The sequence below is a fragment of the Ambystoma mexicanum genome, chromosome 10 (genome assembly GCF_040938575.1).
Source record: "Ambystoma mexicanum isolate Mex_15411 chromosome 10, UKY_AmexF1_1, whole genome shotgun sequence".
Lineage (NCBI taxonomy): Eukaryota > Metazoa > Chordata > Amphibia > Caudata > Ambystomatidae > Ambystoma > Ambystoma mexicanum.
This window is the reverse complement of record NC_090932.1, coordinates 1680931228-1680952669: the sequence shown is the minus strand read 5'-3', so window position 1 is coordinate 1680952669 and position 21442 is coordinate 1680931228. Positions and strand designations below refer to the sequence as shown.

At 49.6% G+C, this 21442-nt stretch overlaps 1 protein-coding gene across 1 annotated transcript in view; it reads left to right on the top strand.

Annotated features, from left to right (window-relative positions):
* The window catches only part of DHX37 (DEAH-box helicase 37), a 1051990-nt gene that overhangs the window by 921334 nt on the left and 109214 nt on the right, over positions 1–21442 (top strand). The window contains exon 23 of the mRNA XM_069620118.1: positions 6723–6837. Within this exon, the coding sequence (XP_069476219.1) occupies positions 6723–6837 (115 nt within the window). The remainder of the gene's footprint in view (positions 1–6722; positions 6838–21442) is intronic.

Below are 21442 nucleotides of genomic sequence, written 5' to 3'. Positions count from 1 at the left end.
TGGCAAACGCTGTCTTCTCTTGGTCAGCAGGTTCGAGGCCAAACCTAGTCTTTCTATGAGCTCATCAATTCTGGGCATTGGATACGCTTCATACTTTGAAATGGCATTCAGTTGCCTAAAGTCCATACAGAACCTGGTGGAGCCGTCTGGTTTTGGCACTAAGACGACTGGAGATCATTTTTGCGGGCACAATGGTTCCCAGTGCCAGCATCTCTTCTATTTCCTTGGCGATCTCCCCACGTTTTGCCTCCGGAATTCGGTATGGCCTAAGGTGTAGCGTTTTCCCCTCCTCTGTAGGTATGGAATGGGTCGCCAAATGGGTCCGTCCTGGTATACCAGAAAAGGTCTTGGCTACCGGGTTCAACGTAGCAAATAATTCAGTTCTTTGGTTCTTATTTAATTGCTCCCCCAATTGCACATCCTGTAGGCTACTATATTTGTTTGGGACCAATTGTTCTGGGACGGACATATCTGATGAGGTTGTACACAGCACACTGGGTTCCTTCTTTCCACAGCTTGAGTAGATTGATATGATAGTTTTGATATTTGTTTTTCCGTTCGGGTTGTTCCACCTCATAGTTTACTGGTCCCAAGATTTTGGTTACCTGATAAGGCCCGTGCCATTGGGCCAGCATTTTGTTTGTGTGGGTAGGCAGTAGCACCAGTACCTTGTCACCTATCTTCAAGGATCTGGGTCGGCTTCCTTAGTCATAGTACTTTTCTTGCTTTTCTTGTACACTACCCAGGTTTTCTTGAGCGTAGTCCCTCAGTTTCCCCAATTGCTCCCTCAGGTCGTGAACATAGTCTGTGAGGGATGTTTCTTCTTGTTGTTCCCAATTGTCCTTTAGTAATCCCAGCACCGACTTGGGTTGTCTCCCGAATAACAGCTCAAAAGGGGAGTACCCTGTGGACGATTGGGGTGTATCCCTTATAACCATTAGCACCCATGGCAAAACCCGTTCCCACCCCAATCCAGTAGGGCTGGTGGCTCTCTTTATTATCTGTTTAATTGTCTTGTTATATCTTTCCACCAACCCATCTGTCTGTGGGTGGTACACTGAGGTTTTTAGGTGATTTATACCTAGGGTTTTGCACACTTCCCTCATTATGACTGACATGAAATTGCTCCCTTGGTCTGTCACGATCTCAAGGGGTATTCCCACTCTAGCAAAGAAGGGTAATAGGACATCGCACACCTGTCTGGCTGAGGTTCCTCTTAAAGGGAACGCCTCAGGGTATCTGGTGGCGTAATCCACTATTACTAGGAGGAACCGAAATCCTCGACTAGAGGGTTCTAATGGGCCTACTATGTCCATTCCTATCCTCTAGAAGGGCTCCTTGATCAAGGGCATTCGTTGCAGGGGTGCTCGGGTTGGTGTGTGGTTGCTCGTTTTCTGACATATGACACACTCCTGGCAGTATTTGGCTATATCTGCGTATATCCCTGGCCAGTAGAAGTTCTGTAATACCCTTTTCCCCCATCATGTTTTCTGCTAAGTGACCTCCTGTGGAATCATGTGCTAGTTGAATCAGTGTCTTCCGATATGACTGGGGAACCAACATTGTTCCTTCTCTTTGTTGTCTGTTCCTCTGGTCAACCTATAATATAGCCCTTGTTTATTCTTGAAGTATGGAGTGGTAGCCGGGGTTTCACTCTGCTTTAAGGCTTGTTCACATGCTCGTTTTAGGGTTTCGTCTAGCCCTGCTTCAGTCCGGAAGGATGGCAGATGATCCCCCCCCCAATCCCCAGTCTATGAGGGGAAATCCTCTTCTTTTCTCCCATTGTGTTTATTATTCCTTTTCTGGTTCCTAGTGGGTTTTCCCCTTATGTCCCTACCTCTTATCTCGGTTTGGACAAATGGGGCTTCCTTTAACCATTGATCAAACTCAGGAATGTCTGTCCCTATTAGGACGGGAGCGGGCAGGGTGGGGATAATGGCCACTTTAACCGGTAGTTTCTTCCCCTGTAGCCCTAACACAACTTCTTTTGTTGGGTACCCTTTAATATCCCCATGTACACATTTAATGTCAATAGATCTCACCTGTCCTGGATCTGGTTCACTCACATGTGGTTGTATGGCCGTCTGTCAACTTCCGCTATCCATCATAGCTTGTTCAGGACGTCCATCCACTGTTACCTCTATCACATAGGGCAACTTTTTCCGATTTCCATGCTGTTGTAAGGTCCCTATTTCCATGGGTTCGGTCTTGTTTCTCTTGGCACAAAACCGGGCGATGTGTCCCCATTCCCCACATTCAAAGCATTGGGGCATCTGTCCTTTCATTAGGCTGGTGCCGTTATTGGTCTTCAGTTCAGGTCTTGTTCTCTGCTCCGGCGTGCCTCCCCTATTGTTACTGCGCAAGGTGGGAAGATCATGGTGGTGCCTTGCTGGTAGCGTTGAAATATTGCGAGGGGTTCCAGCCTTTTGGTAGGCTCTGGCCACATCAATAGCTTCAGACAGGGTCAGGCGGTGATGTTGCCTAACCCACCTTTGGATGGGCCCTGGTAAGGCTTCAATTAATTGCTCAAGCATTATCTTCTCTTTTATTTGCCCAATTGTGGCTGTCTTGGTTTGCAACCATTTCTCTGTTAAGTCTTGTACTCGATAAAAGAGCTGCCTTGGGCTTTCGCCGCGTTTTAGTTGGGTTTCCCGGAATTGGAGCCTATAGGATTCATCGTCCATTCCTAGCCTCTCCAGTACTGACTTCTTGATGTCTGCATATGGGGTGTCCCCATTAGGATTGGCCGCCTGATAGGCTCCTTGCATCAATCCAGTGAGAAGGGGCGCCAGAAAGAAAGACCGTCGGTCCTGCGGCCATTGTGCCGCTTGAGCTATTCGTTCAAAATTTACAGAGAAGAAACTGGGATCATCTCCCGCCTGGTATTTTTGAAGCACTGTAGGGGGAATGGCTGGATGTGACCTGTGTGCCGCTACTGATTCCCGCAGAATCCTCAGGGCTTCCCTGCCCTGCTCTTGGGCTGCTGTTTGTACCTGTATAGCCTGTTGCAGGGCTTGACGATCTGCTTGGGACTGATGACCTTGCACCTGCACTAGTTGTTGTAACTGTTGTTGCCCCTCAGCCAATGCCTTTATGGCTGCCTCCATGGTTTTAGGGTAGACGTGTCTCTGCAAATCCCACCCCTGCCACCACTGTTAAGTAGTGAGCCAGAGACAAGAAGGTAAGGTAACCAATAAGATTTTATTTGTACAGCACACCAGTAGTTAATCGGTTCGGGTGCAACAGTCTTCTTCTCAGCCAATTAGCTTTGGTTAAAGTTCGTAAGGCAAAACAATAAAAAGGTGTTTCACAGGCTGCTCGTAACACCAGAACTCAAGGATTGCAATATTTCCACAAATGAAGTTCGTAACGTGTAACTCAAAGTTGCAGTATTCCACATGAATGCAGTTCATAACGTGGAAAACACGGGAATGGCAGCCTTTCTTTCCCCAAAACGGCAGTTCGTACCTTGAAAACCCCGGAGTAAAATCCTCCTTAAAGCAACATGTATTAAGGAGTCAAGCGTTTTTATTCCACACGCCCGAATGGTTCAGAGCTTTCTTTTCCCCGCTCTGCTGCAGGTTCCCGGACTCAGCCATTCCACGCTGGCCTCGGGCTGGAATTCAGTAAATAAACAAACTTTCCTTTTCACGCTGTTGAGACTCCTTTCTCGTCAGACGCCTTCATCTGCTGTGCAGTCGGATTTGACTGCAGGACCGGTATGGGGCACTCCGGTGAGATTTCCTTTTCCCTCTAATACTCCCACCGATATGGAGTACTGGCCTTGTACCATTCCGAGCCCACTCCGTCAGCCTCCTTCCACTCCTGCAAAGCGAGAGCCAAGTTGAGTTGTTTTCCGATGCTTTTAACCCTGATGTGCCTCCTCCCCAGCAATTAGCGTCAGGCGTTTCCAGCCCTGGGCTCCTTATATCTGATGCTAATTCACCTCCTCCCAGCTTCAATCTCACGGAGTTAGCCTTGGTTTTAATCCCCGACTGCCCGGAACCCCCAGTATAGGAAAACATGGTTTTTCATCTTTTTTGTCTGATTTCTATTCCCGTTTTATGGCTTTTGTTTTGATTATGTATTCGGTGGGGCATTCTGGGATATGTAGTCTGTGTCTCTTCTTCTTCCCTCGTTTCTCTTAGATTTAGCTTTGTTTTGTCCAGTGTGATAGTTGACTGGTGGGACATTCTGGGATATGTAGTCTGGGTTTTTACTTGTTCACTCGTGTCTCTTAGACTTGGCATTAAATGATCTGGTGTGATCTCCCTCCTGCTTTGTTCAGTAGTGGCCGCTACTGTTTCCCCATCACAGGGAGAGATGATGAGAGGAAGAAAGATTTGAGTCAAAGTGAAGACCGAGATTACGAACTGTGGTTGAAATTGAAAGCTTGTAAGGTGGGAAAGATGTAAAAGGAGGCGTAGGATGAGGAGGAAGAGTGTTTGGAGGGAAGAACAGAACCTCAATCTTGCCTGCATTGAGTGTGAGAAAATGAGAGGACATCCAGGATTTAATAGCAACAGGACAGGTTGAGAGAGTGTGATGAATATCCAGAGAAAAGGACGAGAAAGATAGAAATAGTTACTCGTCTGCATAGAAATGATGTGATAGACCAAAGGAAGAGATAATTGCAGCAAGATGTGATGTGTATAAGGAAAAAAGGAAGGGCCTAGAACTGACCCTTGAGGCATCCCATGATCGAGCGAGAAGGGTGTAGAAGTCTTGCCCGCCAAAGAGACCGAAAAAGTTTGGTTGGACAGATGGGAATTGAACCAGGACAGAACAGGACCTTTGATACCAAATGATGGAAGTGATGCCAAGAGTAAAGAGTGATCCACAGTGTCGAGAGCAGAGAAAAGAGGAGTGCTTAGCATAAAGAGCCGAACGAAGAGAGTTTAGCACAGAAATCAGGGCAGTTTCTGTAGAGTGGCTGGGACGAAAGCCAGATTGAAATCGAGGGAGAAGAGTCAGTAACAAATAAAGAAATGTGGGTATAGACAAGACGCTTTAAAGGTTTATAGAGATATAATAGAAGAGAGATAGGACAGAAATTAGAGGCAGTCAACGGATTAGCTGTAGGTTTCTTTAAGATAGGAATAATAGATGCATGTTTAAAAGATGCAGGAAAAGTAGACGTAGTGAGACAGATGTTAAAGGAAGAAACAAGATAAGATACAAGAAGAGGATATACTTTGGGAATAGGTGCAGAGGGAATTGGATCAGTGGGAGAGGCAGTAGGGTGAGCTTTGGCTAGTAGAAGAAGAGCATCAGTATTGGAAACTGGAGCAAAGTGGGAAATGAAAGTTTGAGGAATAGAAGTAGAAGGAGATGTGCCAGGTGGAAGAGAAGCTTCCATATCACGACAGAGAGAAAGAACTTTCGAAGAGAAGAAATGAGCAAAGTCAGAGGCAGACAACATGGAGTTAAGAGAGTAGTCAGGGGGAGGAGGAGAATTCATGCAAGGGTTTGGAAGAGACACCTATGTTGGAAGAGAAGCCTAGGGTGGTGGATTGAGTATGTAGAAGATCATAGAAATAAGCATGCTTAGCAGAAAGTAGGTATTTATCATAGAGAGCATGATGGGAAAAGTAAGAAGGATGATCAGGTGTTGATTTAGATTTAAGCCAGCGCCTTTCAAGTCGGCGAAGGGAACGAACCATAGAACGAAGGTGAGAAGATAGCCATGGTTGGTATGGTTTCTGAGTAGGGTGAAAGGCAGACAGAGGATAAAGTTGATGAGGAAAGAGATGAAGAAATAACAGAAGCCGCCTCATATTGGCGGAGAAGAGCGGCAATGAAGGGAGGGCAGAAGTATAGGTAGCATTAAAAAGCGTGGCATTGAAGCTTCTTAAATCACGTCGAAAGAATGTTGCTGGGGAAGAGAGCAGAAGAATTTTGGGAAGTTGAGGGGGGGGATAGAAACACTGAGAGTAACTAATGATCCAAACGATAGATAGGTAAAGCTGACACTGAAGAAGCAGTGAGAGTTGAGATGAAAATTAAATCGAGAGAAGAACCAGATATATGAGATGAAGGAGTTGCAAAAGAAAGTGGGAATTAAGAACAGAAAGAAAAGGAATAGTAGAATATGTAGAAGATAGATGAAGATTAAAGTTGCCTAGCAACACGACATGAGTAGGACTGGGCAAAATGTGAGGCAAAAGGTGGTCGATATCTTCACAAACAAAGCCCACTGGACCGGGGGGACAATAGACAATGATGATTGAAATATAAAAAGCTGTAGTAAAGATTTTATAAATGAATTCAAAGGAAGAGTAAGATGGAATAATGAGTGGGGAAGGAATAGAAGAGACACAGGAACGGTAGAATAGGCCAGTACCGCCGCCGCGACTAGTGGCACGGCGGACATAATCAAAAGAAGTCAATGATGTAGTCCAGGAAGCAACAATAGTTGTATTGTGAGGCAAAATACATGTTTCTGTGATGCATAGAAAATAGAATTTCAATCTTAGAAAAATGTCCAGGAACGCAGTGGATTTGTTGCATAAAGACCTGGCGTTCCAGAGACGTATGTTCCTTTGCAATTGCTAATTTGCCTGGAATGCACTGCTCTGAATTCATTACCTCCCCACCCCCAAACCCGACTTAACACAACCTGCTGCTATCCATCTGCCTTGCCTGCACCATGATTCCCCCTCCCAGCCCCCTGTTTTTCCAAAAAACATTTTCACTAATTATGTAACCACTCTACCTTACAGACGCCGCTCCTGGATGATCCAGTCTTCATTCATCCCAGCTCTGTCCTTTTCAAACAACTTCCAGAGTTTGTGGTGTACCAGGAAATCGTGGAAACCTCCAAAATGTACCTGAAAGGTAAGAAACTGACTCACCTCAAGAAAAGGAAATCCTCTTATAACACCAAGGACAACAAGTTGGATTACTTTTATATTAAGCCAAAAAGCCGTTTTATGCTCTCCTTTTGCTTCTCATGGGAACTCCGCCCAAACCTCTTGTTCCCTCCTACTCTCTGGTCGCGCTCCTTGGGCTGCGTCCCCTCTCCCTCTTATGAGGCAAAAAAACTGGGTGTCATCTTCATCTCCTCTCTCTACTTCTCACCACATATCGCTGACCTTACCAAGAAAGTACACTTTCAGCTTCACCTCCTCAAAGGCATTCTCCATTTCCTCACCTTCCCCCAGATACTCAATGTCTCTACAGCTCTGATTCCCTCCAGGCTGGATTACTGCAAAAGCCTCTTCCTCCATCTGCCTCTTTCATCCCTCCGTCTTCTTCAACCAATCCAGAATAGGACTGCAAGACTTTCCTTGGCCTCAAACCCAGGGGCCGAATCACTCAGCCCTAAAATCTCTCCACTGGCTCTTGGTGGCTGCAAGGATCACATTCAAGACCCTCTGTATCATCCACAAGGCTTTCTGGCACCTGGGACTGCGCTACATCCAACGTGCTCTCCCCAAAAACCACACTGCTAGAGTCCTTCGGTCCTCTAGCTCTAACTCTCTGCAGATACAAAGTTTCTCCAAGCAGAGAGTGGGAGGATAGATCTCTTTCTTCGGCAGGAGCCTCCTTCTGCAACGGCCTCCCTGCCCCTCTCAGACTTGAGCTGGATCTCCTTAAGTTCCGTAAGCTTCTCAAGACCTTCCTTTTCTCTTCCTCCTTCCCTCTCCCCTGTCCTTGCTAATGCCCCCCAGCTGTTGTGACTGGCAGCCTGGTCCCTTCTGAGTCTTACAGGGGCCTGGCCTTCCTTTGACCTGTCTACCTCAGAACCACCCTACCAGCACTTGCCTGCAGCACCCTTGCACGACTAGATTACTGAATCTGGTCCACCCTCCCGCCTCCTTGTTGCACTTGTTGACCCCATCCTGTCTCCCTGTGCACTTGCCCTCCAGACACCCCCTCGCACTTACCCAGCCCCTGGGTCTACCCTCCCTCATACTCCCTCTTCCCCCACATTCCCTTCCCCTTCCGCTCCCTTTCTTTACCTTCCTTTCATTCTGACCTGCAGCCGCCCCGCCCCCCACAATTCCTGTTTGCTGCACTTGCCCAATCCAAATGTCACAAGGCCTACTAGGACTGTATATTGTTGTTTATCGTCCTATGTTCCCTCTCTCCCCTTTGTCTTGTGGCATAAATAAAATAAATACTGTGTGTCGTAGGCCCCTAACCATTGTGCCTTCTTTTGGAATCCAGACTTATTTTTGCTGCAAGTCTCCTACTGATGTCTCCCTGAAAGCTCCAACTGTTTGTTGTGATGCTCTCAGTAGCCAGCATGACCACCTAGTCATGTTGGATGTGGATGGTTTCTGTCCCCCAGCAAGTCTCTTGGGTCATAAGCTGGAGGCAGCTGTGAGTTATTTTTGCCTACACCACTGTGTGGCCTTATTACGTCTTTTGGTATTGTGAGAAACCAAAGGTTGTCTCACCTACTAGTAGCCGGGGATCTCTCTCTCTCTCTCAGGTGGTCAGGGCATGGCCATCGCCTTTGGATCCAAACCCTGAGGGTGGACCAGTGTTGGAGGATCACCTGGATGAGGGGTCTTCTGGGGGTGGGTGTGAGGCAGCTGATGTTGAGACACGGTATTCCCTCCCTTTTTTGCACACCTAACCCATCCTATTTTTTAGGATTATCTGATGTCCCAACTCCCCACCACACTCCCCTTTCTACACAAACACCGGGAAGAGGGAGACTGAGAGTAACAAGATTAACTCTTATACATCGCACTGGACATGTCGCGTTAATCGGGTCAGCCAAAGTCAGGCACTTGACTTTAAGTGCATACACCTGTTGCCAATTCGCTCTCCTCACACGGATAAAAGGCGGAACCTAGAGAGATACTTCTGAGCAAGGTGGAATACGAGTAAGAGCAGAACCTCTGGGGCAAAGGCGAACCTACTAGAGCAGAGCGATGGACCAAGGGACGAGAGAGCGGGTCAAGAACCCCAGGAGTTCCCTGCAGGAGGTTGCTGCCTCCAAAAGGCAGCGAAAGACACGTGGGGAAGGCCAAATCCCAAAGCAGAAGGCTGCATTGAGTTTGGGGAAGGGAGCCCCTGCAACTCTTGTTGAACTTTTGTTTAGAAAGGTCTGAGCCTGACAGAGGAGGGCCAACGTGAACATTTGTTCTGAAGAGGTCTGTGCCCAACAGAGTGGGACAGGTGGGAACTTTCTGTTAAAACATTGATTGGAAGACTGGAAAGAGACTTTAACAGGGAAGTATAGGCAGGCCTCGACCCACGTGTGTCATCTTGCCTACGGGGACCGCCTTACTCTGTGCTGTCTAACGTGGGTAGGAGAGCTGATTCAGCCACATTTATTCTTTATATTTGAACACTGATTTTCCTTTACATACATATCTGCTTTATACACTTTTTGTACAAAAGATAGGGCAAGCATTAGGTTTCGAATGGATTGTGTCCTCCAACATATTCCACATCTTTGACATGTAATGTCCACAGCTCTGCTGCTTCAGAAGTTTTTTCGGCAGAGGGCTACCTGTGTCAATGGCGTTGGGTCGATGTCCCTTGAAGGCCTCCATCGAGGGTGACGTCATCGGGATGTTCTAAGTAACACGCACGGCGCCCGTAGCCTCAGTTCCGTTTTTTCTGCAAACGTGTTTGCTTCGAGAACTTGGCGCGCCTCGTGTTATCTACTTTGAGAATGTCTTCTTCTTCTACCCCGCCAACCCCGCGGTCTGGCTTTAAGAAATGCCGGGACTGTAAGTCCAAGATGTCCATGACGGACCTCCACAGTATCTGCTTGTGGTGTCTGGCCGATAGCCATGACACGGACGACTGCTCAAAGTGCCAGTCGTTGACTGCCAAGGCCGTGCAGAAGCGTAAGGGGAAGTTGCAGGGAGGTCGGGTATCCAAACCCTGTAAATCCAAAAACTGGTCTTTCCACTGATGACTCAAGGGGTGACTCTCCCCGTCGTAGGGAGTACAGGGGATCTCGGTCCCGGAGTGGTTCCCGCCATTCGTCGTCCTCGTCGAGGCACTCCTGGAAGCAGCGTCGCCGTTCGCCTTCCCCATTCTCATCGGATGATGGCTCTGCGAGGAAAGTGGCTTGTCCCACTAAATCCTCTACTCCGGAGGAATGGTAGGCATTCAGGGACAACATTCTGGAGATTTTTCAATCTCCGGGCACTGTTCCGTCCGCGCCTTCGATTGAACAATTTCGGTCTGACGCTTGCGCGCCCTCGGTCCCGGGCAGTCAGCGCGATAAACATCCGGAACCGTAGAGGTCCTGTTCGGACAATGCTCTGGTAGATCGCCAGAGACGTGCCAGATCCAGGTTGCAGTCTTAATCCCCGACGAAACCATCGAAGTCTGGGAAGGTGTCGAGGAAAGTGTTGACACCGTCGGTGCCGTGCACATAGTGCGGCTGTCGGGCCTTTGCCCTTGGAGCCTTCGGTGCCCTTGTCGACGCCGAAGCCGTTTGTGCTCTGGACGCCTTCAGGGCCTAAAGGCCAAAATTTGCTGTTGGAGGCCCCTGCAACTCTTGTTGAACTTTTGTTTAGAAAGGTCTGAGCCTGACAGAGGAGGGCCAACGTGAACATTTGTTCTGAAGAGGTCTGTGCCCAACAGAGTGGGACAGGTGGGAACTTTCTGTTAAAACATTGATTGGAAGACTGGAAAGAGACTTTAACAGGGAAGTATAGGCAGGCCTCGACCCACGTGTGTCATCTTGCCTACGGGGACCGCCTTACTCTGTGCTGTCTAACGTGGGTAGGAGAGCTGATTCAGCCACATTTATTCTTTATATTTGAACACTGATTTTCCTTTACATACATATCTGCTTTATACACTTTTTGTACAAAAGATAGGGCAAGCATTAGGTTTCGAATGGATTGTGTCCTCCAACATATTCCACATCTTTGACATGTAATGTCCACAGCTGTGCTGCTTCAGAAGTTTTTTCGGCAGAGGGCTACCTGTGTCAATGGCGTTGGGTCGATGTCCCTTGAAGGCCTCCATCGAGGGTGACGTCATCGGGATGTTCTAAGTAACACGCACGGCGCCCGTAGCCTCAGTTCCGTTTTTTCTGCAAACGTGTTTGCTTCGAGAACTTGGCGCGCCTCGTGTTATCTACTTTGAGAATGTCTTCTTCTTCTACCCCGCCAACCCCGCGGTCTGGCTTTAAGAAATGCCGGGACTGTAAGTCCAAGATGTCCATGACGGACCTCCACAGTATCTGCTTGTGGTGTCTGGCCGATAGCCATGACACGGACGACTGCTCAAAGTGCCAGTCGTTGACTGCCAAGGCCGTGCAGAAGCGTAAGGGGAAGTTGCAGGGAGGTCGGGTATCCAAACCCTGTAAATCCAAAAACTGGTCTTTCCACTGATGACTCAAGGGGTGACTCTCCCCGTCGTAGGGAGTACAGGGGATCTCGGTCCCGGAGTGGTTCCCGCCATTCGTCGTCCTCGTCGAGGCACTCCTGGAAGCAGCGTCGCCGTTCGCCTTCCCCATTCTCATCGGATGATGGCTCTGCGAGGAAAGTGGCTTGTCCCACTAAATCCTCTACTCCGGAGGAATGGTAGGCATTTTTCAATCTCCGGGCACTGTTCCGTCCGCGCCTTCGATTGAACGATTTCGGTCTGACGCTTGCGCGCCCTCGGTCCCGGGCAGTCAGCGCGATAAACATCCGGAACCGTAGAGGTCCTGTTCGGACAATGCTCTGGTAGATCGCCAGAGACGTGCCAGATCCAGGTTGCAGTCTTAATCCCCGACGAAACCATCGAAGTCTGGGAAGGTGTCGAGGAAAGTGTTGACACCGTCGGTGCCGTGCACATAGTGCGGCTGTCGGGCCTTTGCCCTTGGAGCCTTCGGTGCCCTTGTCGACGCCGAAGCCGTTTGTGCTCTGGACGCCTTCAGGGCCTAAAGGCCAAAATTTGCTGTTGGAGGCCCCTTTGGCTGTGCATCCTCCGAGAAAGGCTCTGTCTAAGACTGTGAGGCCTGTTCTTGAATCAAGGTCTGCTTCTGTACCTAGGAAGGAGTTATTTAATTCTCTACAGAACATATATGAGGATGAGGAGAGGTCTGATGTGGAGTTGGAGCCTTTTGATATTCCTGGTGAAACACCTGAAGCTCCTGACATTGTCTTTTCTGAGGACAGTCAGATGGAGGATCTGCGTCAGTCTTTACATGATGCCAGTGGCCTTGACACATCTCCTGAAATGGAATTTGGTAGGCCAGAGCCTGGGGCTCATGCTGAATCCTCCTACATGAGGTTAATGTCGAGAGTTACGGAATACCTAGGGTGGTCCAGGCCTCCAGTTGAATTCGATCAGGATGACCTGACAGACATTTTCACATGGCGTTACAGAAAGGGGTGGGTGCTACTTGGAGTCTCTTCCGGCGGTCAACAAGTCGTTGACTAAGAAATACTGCCCATCAAGTAGCGACCCCAGCTACCTATCCGCACACCCCACTCCTGAGATTTTGGTGGTTCAGTCAGCCACAGCCACCTCGAGGCATGCGGCGTACCCTACCATCCCTCCTGATAGGGACAACAAGCGCTTCGATGAATGGGCACGCAAGGTATTTTCGGCTGGGAAAATGGCACTGAAATGGGCCAACTCCACCTGTGCCTTAGCAAAGTTTTCGGACACACTGTGGAATTCTCTCTGGCGGCTGAGCATATTCCTGAAGGGGAAGAAAGGGATGGGTTCCTTGCTATTGTGCAGGATGAAAAGGATGCCATGTGTTGAATCCCTTCAGTCTGGGTTGGACACGGCTGATAGTGTCAGCTGGTCCATGTCTGCGTTCACCGTGATATGCAAGTTTTGCGTGGATGCAGAAGTCGGTGTTTGCACCAGATGTGCAGGCCCATCTTCTCAACATGCCTTTTGACGGTTCTCATTTGTTTGGCAGCAAGGCTGACCAGAGCCTTGACAGGTTGCCGACCTCCAAAGCAGCTGCTAAATCTTTGGGCGCAGCTGTGCGGGACAGCAGTGGAGGGGTGTTTCCTTTCGTTACTACTCCTCTTTTGGTAGAGCGAGAGGAGCGGCCAAAGTGGCCATCGTAGAGTCCCTCATTGTGGACGGAGAAGAGGTGCCAAAGCCACTCAAGCAGCTGCCTCTTTGCCTCCAGGCGCTGCCGCAGCTGCTCCAACACAGCTATGAGGCCAGGTCTCATGGTTCGCCGGTTGTGGGCAGACTGCCTCACCATCTCGAAGAGTGGCGAGCCATTACTTCAGATGCGTGGGTTCTGGAAACAATAGCCCACGGCTACTGCCTACCCTTCCTAAGTCAGGCCTCAAGACAATCCACCAGGGAAGCTCTCTTTGAAGATTCTGGATCCGCTCCTTTTGCAGGAAATCTTTACCCTGCTGGAGAAAGGCGCTATAGAACTAGTGCCTGTGGCAGAGAGGAACAAGGGCTGGTATTCCCCATATTTTTTGATTCCCAAGAAAGACGGAGGACTGAGACCCATCTTGGACTTAGGTTGCTTAAACAAGTTCCTCAGGAAGGACAAGTTCAAGATGGTCACTCTTTCTCAGGTCCTTCGACTTCGGGATTGGTTGGTGTCACTGGACCTACAAGATGCTTATTTTAATGTGCCAATCCATCCAAAGCACAGAAAAAACCTGAGGCTTGCGGTTGGCAACTCACACTTTTTCGGGTCCTGCCATTCGGGTTGACCTCCGCCCAGAGGGTCTTCACCAAGCTCATGGTGGTGGTGGCAGTGTATCTCAGGAGAGGGGAGGAGTTCACGCCTACCCCTACCTGGACGACTGGCTGATTGAGCGCGTTCTCCCAAACAAGCCTTGGATCATCTCAGCCTCACCTGCCACTCCCTTCACAAGCTGTGCATCTCCCTTAATTTCAAGAAGTCACATATGACACCTTCCCAACAGCTCCACTACATCGGGGCTGTATTAGACACATCCTTGGGGAAGTGCTTGCCCCCCCCCAAGGTGAAGGCTCATCAAATTGTCCAGATGGTCAACAAATTTCAACATGCCCAAATTCTCCCGGCTTTCCAATTCTTACGGTTGCTCGCTCTCATGGCATCATGCATTTTTCTGGTGCCAGAGGCCAGATTGAGGATGAGATCCCTTCATTGGGCTCTCTGGACACAGTGATGGCAATTCTCAGGCAAAATGTCGGATCTCCTTCAGTTTCCACTCACGGTCTCACAGGATCTTCTGTGGTGGGCCAGTGAAGGGAATCTGATGAAGGGAGAGCCCTTTTGGCAACCGTGGCCAGAGGTGACAGTAGTGATGGATGCTACCCTCACAGGATGGGGAGCTCACGCCAACGAGCTGACCACCAGCGGTCGTTGGTCTCTGCCAGAGTCCAAACTCCACATACATCTTTTGGAGCTGAGGGCCATCAGGCTAGCCCTGAAGGCTTTTTTGCCATTTGGGCGAGGGAAGATGGACACTCGTCCTAATCATGACCGACAACACAGTAACCATGCATTACCTCACCAAAAAGGGAGGTGTAGGGTCACTCCCGCTGTGCAGAGAGACAATGCAGCTCTGGGTCTGGGCGATACAGCAAGGAATCTCACTTTCAGCAGTTCATCTGGCTGTAGTGGAGAATGCGGCGGCGGACGCTCTGAGCAGGCAGAGCGCCGTCTCCCACGAGTGGGAGTTAGCTCAGGAAGTCCTTCAGGAGATCTTCGCCCTTTGGGGAACCCCTCAAGTGGATATGTTCGCGACCGGTGCCAACCAAAAGTGAGAGAGATATTGCTCAACGGAATTTCCCCCGAGAGGAGCTTTAGGGGATGCGTTTGTGCAAGCTGGAATTTCACAGGGTGGAAAAATAGGATAGGGATCATCAGTTGAAGTTAGCCAGACTACAAGGGTTTCAAAGCACCTCCAGAGATTCTGGGTCCTCTTATCCTAGATTTCTTAAGGAGCTGCTCAGTATGTATGATGAGAGGAATGACATCATAGATTGACAAACATCTTTTGAGTATGCTTGTGAGGTAGAAGTAGGTGAGCCTGGCAGCATTGCATGATTGCACAGCCTAAGCCTAAGCACCCCTTGTCGTGCTCATATTAGTCCAGTACTCCACTCTGTACATTGGCTCTCTGTCACCCAGAGGATTGACTTTAAATCTCTGTCTGGTACACAGGGCCTTCTATGGACAAGGAGCTGATTACCTTGGTCGCGCTCTTTGCTTTAGAAATGCTCTTAGTGACTATTCCTAAATTCCACTTCTCAAGGATTGGTGGGTGTGCCTTCTCTGTTGCCGCTGCCAAATTATGGAATGAGCTACCTGTTACCCTTAGACGTGTCGAGAATCACTTCCAATTCTGCCGTTTTCTGGAAACTCTGCTCTTCTAGACTGCTTGTTAGGCAAAGATTGTATGCAGTACCCTTTGGGTGCAATACAACAACCCGGTCCTCCTGGCAATAGGAACCCAACCTTTGGTATATGTCTGTACTACACAGGTTTTAGTGTGGCTGAGCAGCCAGGCTTATCTCAAGAGGGGTCAATGTGAGCAGTAGGGGAGTTGCACAGAGATTCACAGTGACAAGTATCCAAATAATCACACTGAAGGTTTCTTTATTAAACAATTATTAATTTATTTAACAGTCAGTTTGAATAAGCCTTCTTCAGAAGGGGCAATATAATAGTAACACACAAATACCCTTCAAAATAAACACTCTTAGTTTCGGTAAATCAGCAAGTACCCATTTGGGATGGCACACAGACACTTCCTACACCCTCAGGTGACTTAAATAGTTAGGAGACTGTGGACATTTATATATCACTGGCACATTTAGAGCAATACTGACAAAGAAAAGGGTTTATGGTCATTGCATCGAAATGACAATGCATCGAAAAAATGCATCGAAAATAAAAACATTGACATTCTATGTTTTACATTAAAAGTACATATCCATCGAAACTTTTCCATCGAATGGAGATGTACTTTTAAATGTAAAAGATAGCATTTCCATGTGTTTATTTTCTACATTAAAACTTTACATGGAGTTGACCAGTGCTGAAATTTTGGCACTGGCCAGCTCCTTGTAACGTTTTAATATTTTTTTGTATATTTGGGGGGATATTCCCCCTCAACCCCCACGCCAACCCCCCCTTAACCCTAACCTAACCCTTAATCTAACCCTAGCCCCAGCCCTAACTCTAACCTAACCCTTAATCTAACCGTAGCCCCAACCCTAACCCTAGCCTCAAACCTAACCCTAATCTAACCCTAAATCTAACCCCAAACCCAAACCCTAACCTTCGAAATTAACCATCGAAAATTATTCAATGAATATGCAGTTCGATGGAAAGGCAATTCAATTAATAATTTTCGATGCAAAGGTATTCGATGCAAAGGTATTCGATGGAAAGGTGTTAGATGGAAAGACCAGATACCAAGAAAAGAGGTTTTGGAAAAAGACAGGAGATCACACAAATATTCTGAAGCAGGTGAGTACCTTTGAACCCTTTTTTAAAAACGTTTTTGAAACTTTTGAAGATTAAGCTGGATGCCTCTGTTGCGCCTCTCCGTATGTTGCGCTTTTCCTTTGGTGCCTAGGAAAGGGGGCCAGCCCAATACACTCTCCCCTTATTTATTATCTCAGTGGCCCTTGCTGGGGTTCTGTACTATACCGGCAGGGGGGCGCGGTACACAGTGAGGGAGACTCTGCCCCCTCCTACAGTCTGGTGGGTCCTTTCCACTGGCCCAGGCCTCCTTACCTTCGCAGTCCCCTCCGGGACGATGACACTGCACTGTGCCTTTCCCCTGCGAGGCACTGCTCCTATGGCGCCAATGACTGGGCGCTGGGGACTTGAGGATGGGGGGTGCCACTCGCACCTAGACGAGACTCAAGTGTTACTCCGGTGCTCTTTCTCCACCTCGTCCCTCGCCGGGAGGCTGTCACTTCGTCCTCTCGCCCGCTCAGGGGCCTTCGCGTGTTGGAGGGGTGGGGGGGCAGTGAGCTCCTCTGGATCCTCCCATGTTAGGCTTCAGGTCTGGGGAGGCTCTTCCTCTCCCTGTCGCTTCTATGCCTTGTCCGATTCACCCTTTTGTAGGATGGCCCCAAACACAAAACTTCACACGGATGGTCAGTGATTGTTTCCACTCATGACCCTGCAGTCACTTCACAGATGAGGGGTTGTTTACGGGGGGCTCAGATCCCAAAACGGCCTGTTAAGCGAGGGAGCTCTGAACCCAGGCTGCCATTGCCTGGGCGCCCCCTGGTGGCCTCCCCCAACCATGCCCTTTAAGCATTAGAAACACTAGACTAGGGTCTCGCTTCAACAACACCAGACTGCTCAACACTCACCGCAAAATCTTCTTGCGCAACAAAACCTCACCCACCAGGTCTGTAACAAATCAACCCTGATTGTAATTTTTCCAACAATAGCTCGCTCTCTCAGGCTACCAAACTCCAAAACACAGACACACCCCTTGCAGAGGCACCCCTTATTAAAGGAGCCCTCATCAATGCCAGGTCACTGATTGCTAACATGTTAGACATAGCAGACCTCATCACCTCCAACCAACTAAGCAATCACGAGACCTGATTACACCCGACAGCAGGCCCATCACTCTCTCTAGCTTTACCTGAAAACTACACTATCCTCAGAGCAGATAAAGGCTCCAGCAGAGGGGGTGGAGTTGCATTTATCGCTAAAAACCAGTTAGGCCTTAGAGAATTTTCCAAAGAACCAGTCCCATCTGGAGAACTTCTGTTAAACTCACATTATCATCAGCACGTACCTTACTGATACACCTCCTGTATAGACCCCCTGGCCCAATATCCTCCCTAGAGGAAGATATCACACCTCCTCACCTGGAACACCAAACCTGCCTTCCAGATCATGTTGCTGGGAGATCTAAATCCAGGCCTCCATGACGCCAATGATGTTAATGCAGCCTCCTTAGAGAACACTCTTTCCGAGCTAGGCTTCTCACATCGTATCACTGGCCCAACCCACAGCAAAGGAACAACCCTCGACTGGCTTTCAGACCTAAATTACAACACCAAGATGTTGTCCAATTCCTCATGTGCCTGGTCCGACCTCCATATCATCTCCTTAGAGAACACTCTTTCCGAGCTAGGCTTCTGACATCGTATCACTGGCCCAACCCACAGCAATGGAAGAACCCTAGACTGGCTTGCAGACCTAAATTACAACACCAAGATGTTGTCCAATTCCTCATGTGCCTGGTCCGACCACCATATCATCTCCTTTACCATAGAGGATTGCCGCTGCCCTGATCACAATGTCACACAAACTCCTCCGGCCCTAACACGTAACAATCGTAATGTCACTGTGAAGAACTTAAGCCCCCTACTTAAGCCTATCACCAATCAGCCTAATTGTCGAGACAAGAACCCGGCCCATCTGGTGGATGCGTATAACCACACCTTGCTCCAAGCCCTAGACAGAATCGCTGTGCTAAAAATGAGGAAAGCCAAACCTCTAGCACATCTAAACAAGTGGTTCACTTCAGACTTGAAAGCTATACGCTGCTCCAAAAGATCCTCTGAAGCTAATTGGAAGAAAACCCCCTCTTGACTTGAACAAGGAAAAGTTCACAACTGCCTCCAATGTTTACAATGTAGCCATCCTAAAAACCAAAAGTGACACTTTCAATGACAGAATTCTAAATGCTAAATCCGGCTCCAAAGAGCTATTTGAGGGGATTGGGTCCTCCGACATATTCCATATCTATGACAGTAATCACCACAGCTGTGCTGCTTCGGAAAAATCTTTCGGCTCCTGTGTCGATGACGTCCTCGAGGACCTCCTCTGATGGCTGACGTCACCAGATGTTATAAGTAGGATGCACGACGCCGTAGCCTCAGTTCTGTTTTTTCCGCGAACATGTTCGCTTCGGAGATCTCGGCGTGCCTCGGCTCTTTGGAGTTTCTGTTCTTTCGGTTCTTTGAACCTATTTGTTGTGAAGTTTATCGGGATGTTTTCCTCTTCTTCCACCCCACGTCCGGGCTTCAAGAAGTGTGGGGACTGCAGGTCCAAGATTTCGGTGACGGACTCACACGACGCCTGCCTCTGGTGCCTCGGAGAGGCCCACGACACGGATGACTGTGTCGACTGCCAGTCGCTTACATCCAAGGCCTTGCGGGAGCGTAAGAAGAAGCTGTCAGTCAGTAAGGTGTCCAAGCCCCGGAAGTCGAGGTCCACTGGGCTTTCGATGGATGATTCGAGGGGCGACTCTCCGCATCGTCGTCGTAGGTCTCAGGGGTCTCGGTCCCGGGGTGGGTCCTGCCACTTCTCTGCCTCTTCGAGGCACTCCCGGAAGCGCCGTCATCGGTTGCCTTCCTCGTCCGAGGAGTCCACCTGTCGGCGGGTTGCTTATCCCACCAAGCATGCGACTCTGGAGGAATGGGCTTCCTTCGGTAAGAAAATGTTGGCGATTCTTGAATCGCAGGGCACCGGTCCGTCCGTGCCTCCGAGTGGGGTCGGCGTGACTGTACTAGAGACACCGCTCGTATGCTTTCGGGTTTGGGTGGGCGGCACGATTCGCAAGAAAGGTCCCGCTCGGACAAGGGGAATCGTTCTAGTCATGCCCGTTCCAGATCCCGGTCCTCGATGCCCTGGAGACCGTGTGGACCTGTGAAGTCTTCTAAGAAGACATCGACGCCTGTGACGCCGAGGTTGTCGAGGGACTCTCTCGAGGCTCTGCCTCTGAGGAAGTCATCGATGCCATCGGCGCCCAGGCTGTCGAAGGACACGCTCGGGGCTCTGACCTCGAGGCCTGTGTCGAAGCCGCTGATGCTGTCGGCGCCGCGCTCGACGTCGATGCCGCTTCACTTGACGCCCTCGACCCCTTTCGAGGCTGTTCTGTCGGAGGTACCCCGTGGCAAGGTGGAACCCCCTAGAAAGTCTGTGGCCAAGGCCAAACATGTCTTTGCCCCCCATTCTGTGCCCACTTTCCACCATCTTGATTATATTTCTGAGGTGGATGAGGGTTCTGAAGATGGGATGGTTCCTGATACGGTACCAGACGAGAATATCTCTGGACATAGCCAGATGGAGGACCTGCGTCAGTCGCTGCACAACGCCAGTGGTCTGGACACCTCTCCGGAGGTGGAGTTCTGTAGGCCTGAGCCTGGCACCCATGCCGAGTCCTCGTACCGGCGCCTTATGTCGAGGGTCACCGAGTACTTGGGGTGGTCTGCTCCACCAGGGGATTTTCTGCAGGATGACCTGACGGATATCCTCGACCAAGGTCCACCAACTGACCCGGTACTGCCGTTCCATATGGCTCTGCAAAGGAGGGTGTCGGCGGCTTGGACTGCTCCGGAGAGTCTGCCGGCAGTGGGCAAGCCTTTGCAGCAAAAATACCACCCAGCCAGTGTCGACCCCTGCTACTTGACCACGCACCCCACTCCGGAGAGTTTGGTGGTGCAGGCGGCTACGGCCCCAGCAAAGCAGGCGTCATATCCTACCATCCCTCCTGATAGGGATGACAAGCGTTTTGATGGTTGGGCGAAGAAAGTGTTTTCTTCAGGGGGTATGGCTCCTCAGGCAGCCAACTCAGTTATGTGCCTTGTCACGTTTCACGCACACTCTGTGGAACTGTGTTTCCTTAGCGGCTGAACATATTCCCGGAGGGGACGAACGGGATGGTTTTCTTGCAATGATACAGGATGTCAAGGATGCCATGTGTGAGGCCGTTCAGTCGGGTCTGGACATGGCAGATTGCGTCAGCCAGTCCATGGCGGCGAGCACCGTAATACGCAGGTTTGCGTGGTTGCGGAAGTCGGGGTTTGCTCCTGATGTGCAAGCCCGGCTCCTCAACATGCCCTTTGATGGTGGTCATCTTTTTGGCAGCAAGGCTGACGAGAGCCTTGAGAGGTTGCAGACCTCAAAAGCTGCAGCGAAGTCGTTGAGCGCTGCAGTTCGACAACCTACGCCTTTTCGTCCTAGGGGACAGCAATGGAGGGGAAGGTTCCTTTCGTTATTACTCATCCTTTAGTAAAGCGAGAGGAGCTGCTAGTCAAAGGGGCCACCGTAGGAGTGCCAGAGGTGGAAAACAAGGTACTCGAGGTGCCAAGACTGCTCGGGCAGTTGCCTCTTTGCCCTCAGGCAACGCCGCAGCCGCTTCAGCTCAGTCATGAGGCCATGTCCCATGGTTCGCCAGTTGGTGGAAGGCTGGCGCAGCATCTTGTAGAATGGCGTGCCATTACTTAAGATGTGTGGGTTCTGGAGATCATAGCCCATGGTTACTGTCTTCCCTTTCGGCAGAGGCCTCACGACAATTCACCAGGGAATCTCTCTTTGAAGAGTCTGGATCCGCTCCTTGCGCAGGAAATTCAAGCCCTGCTGGAGAAAGGCGCCATAGAACTGGTGCCTGTAGTGGAGAGGAACAAGGGATGGTATTACCCTTATTTTTTTATTTCAAAGAAAGACGGGGGATTGAGACCCATCATGGACTTGCGCGGTTTGCACAAACTCCTCAGGAAGGACAAGTTCAAGATGGTTACTCTTTCTCAAGTGCTCCAGGCCCTTCATCTTCAG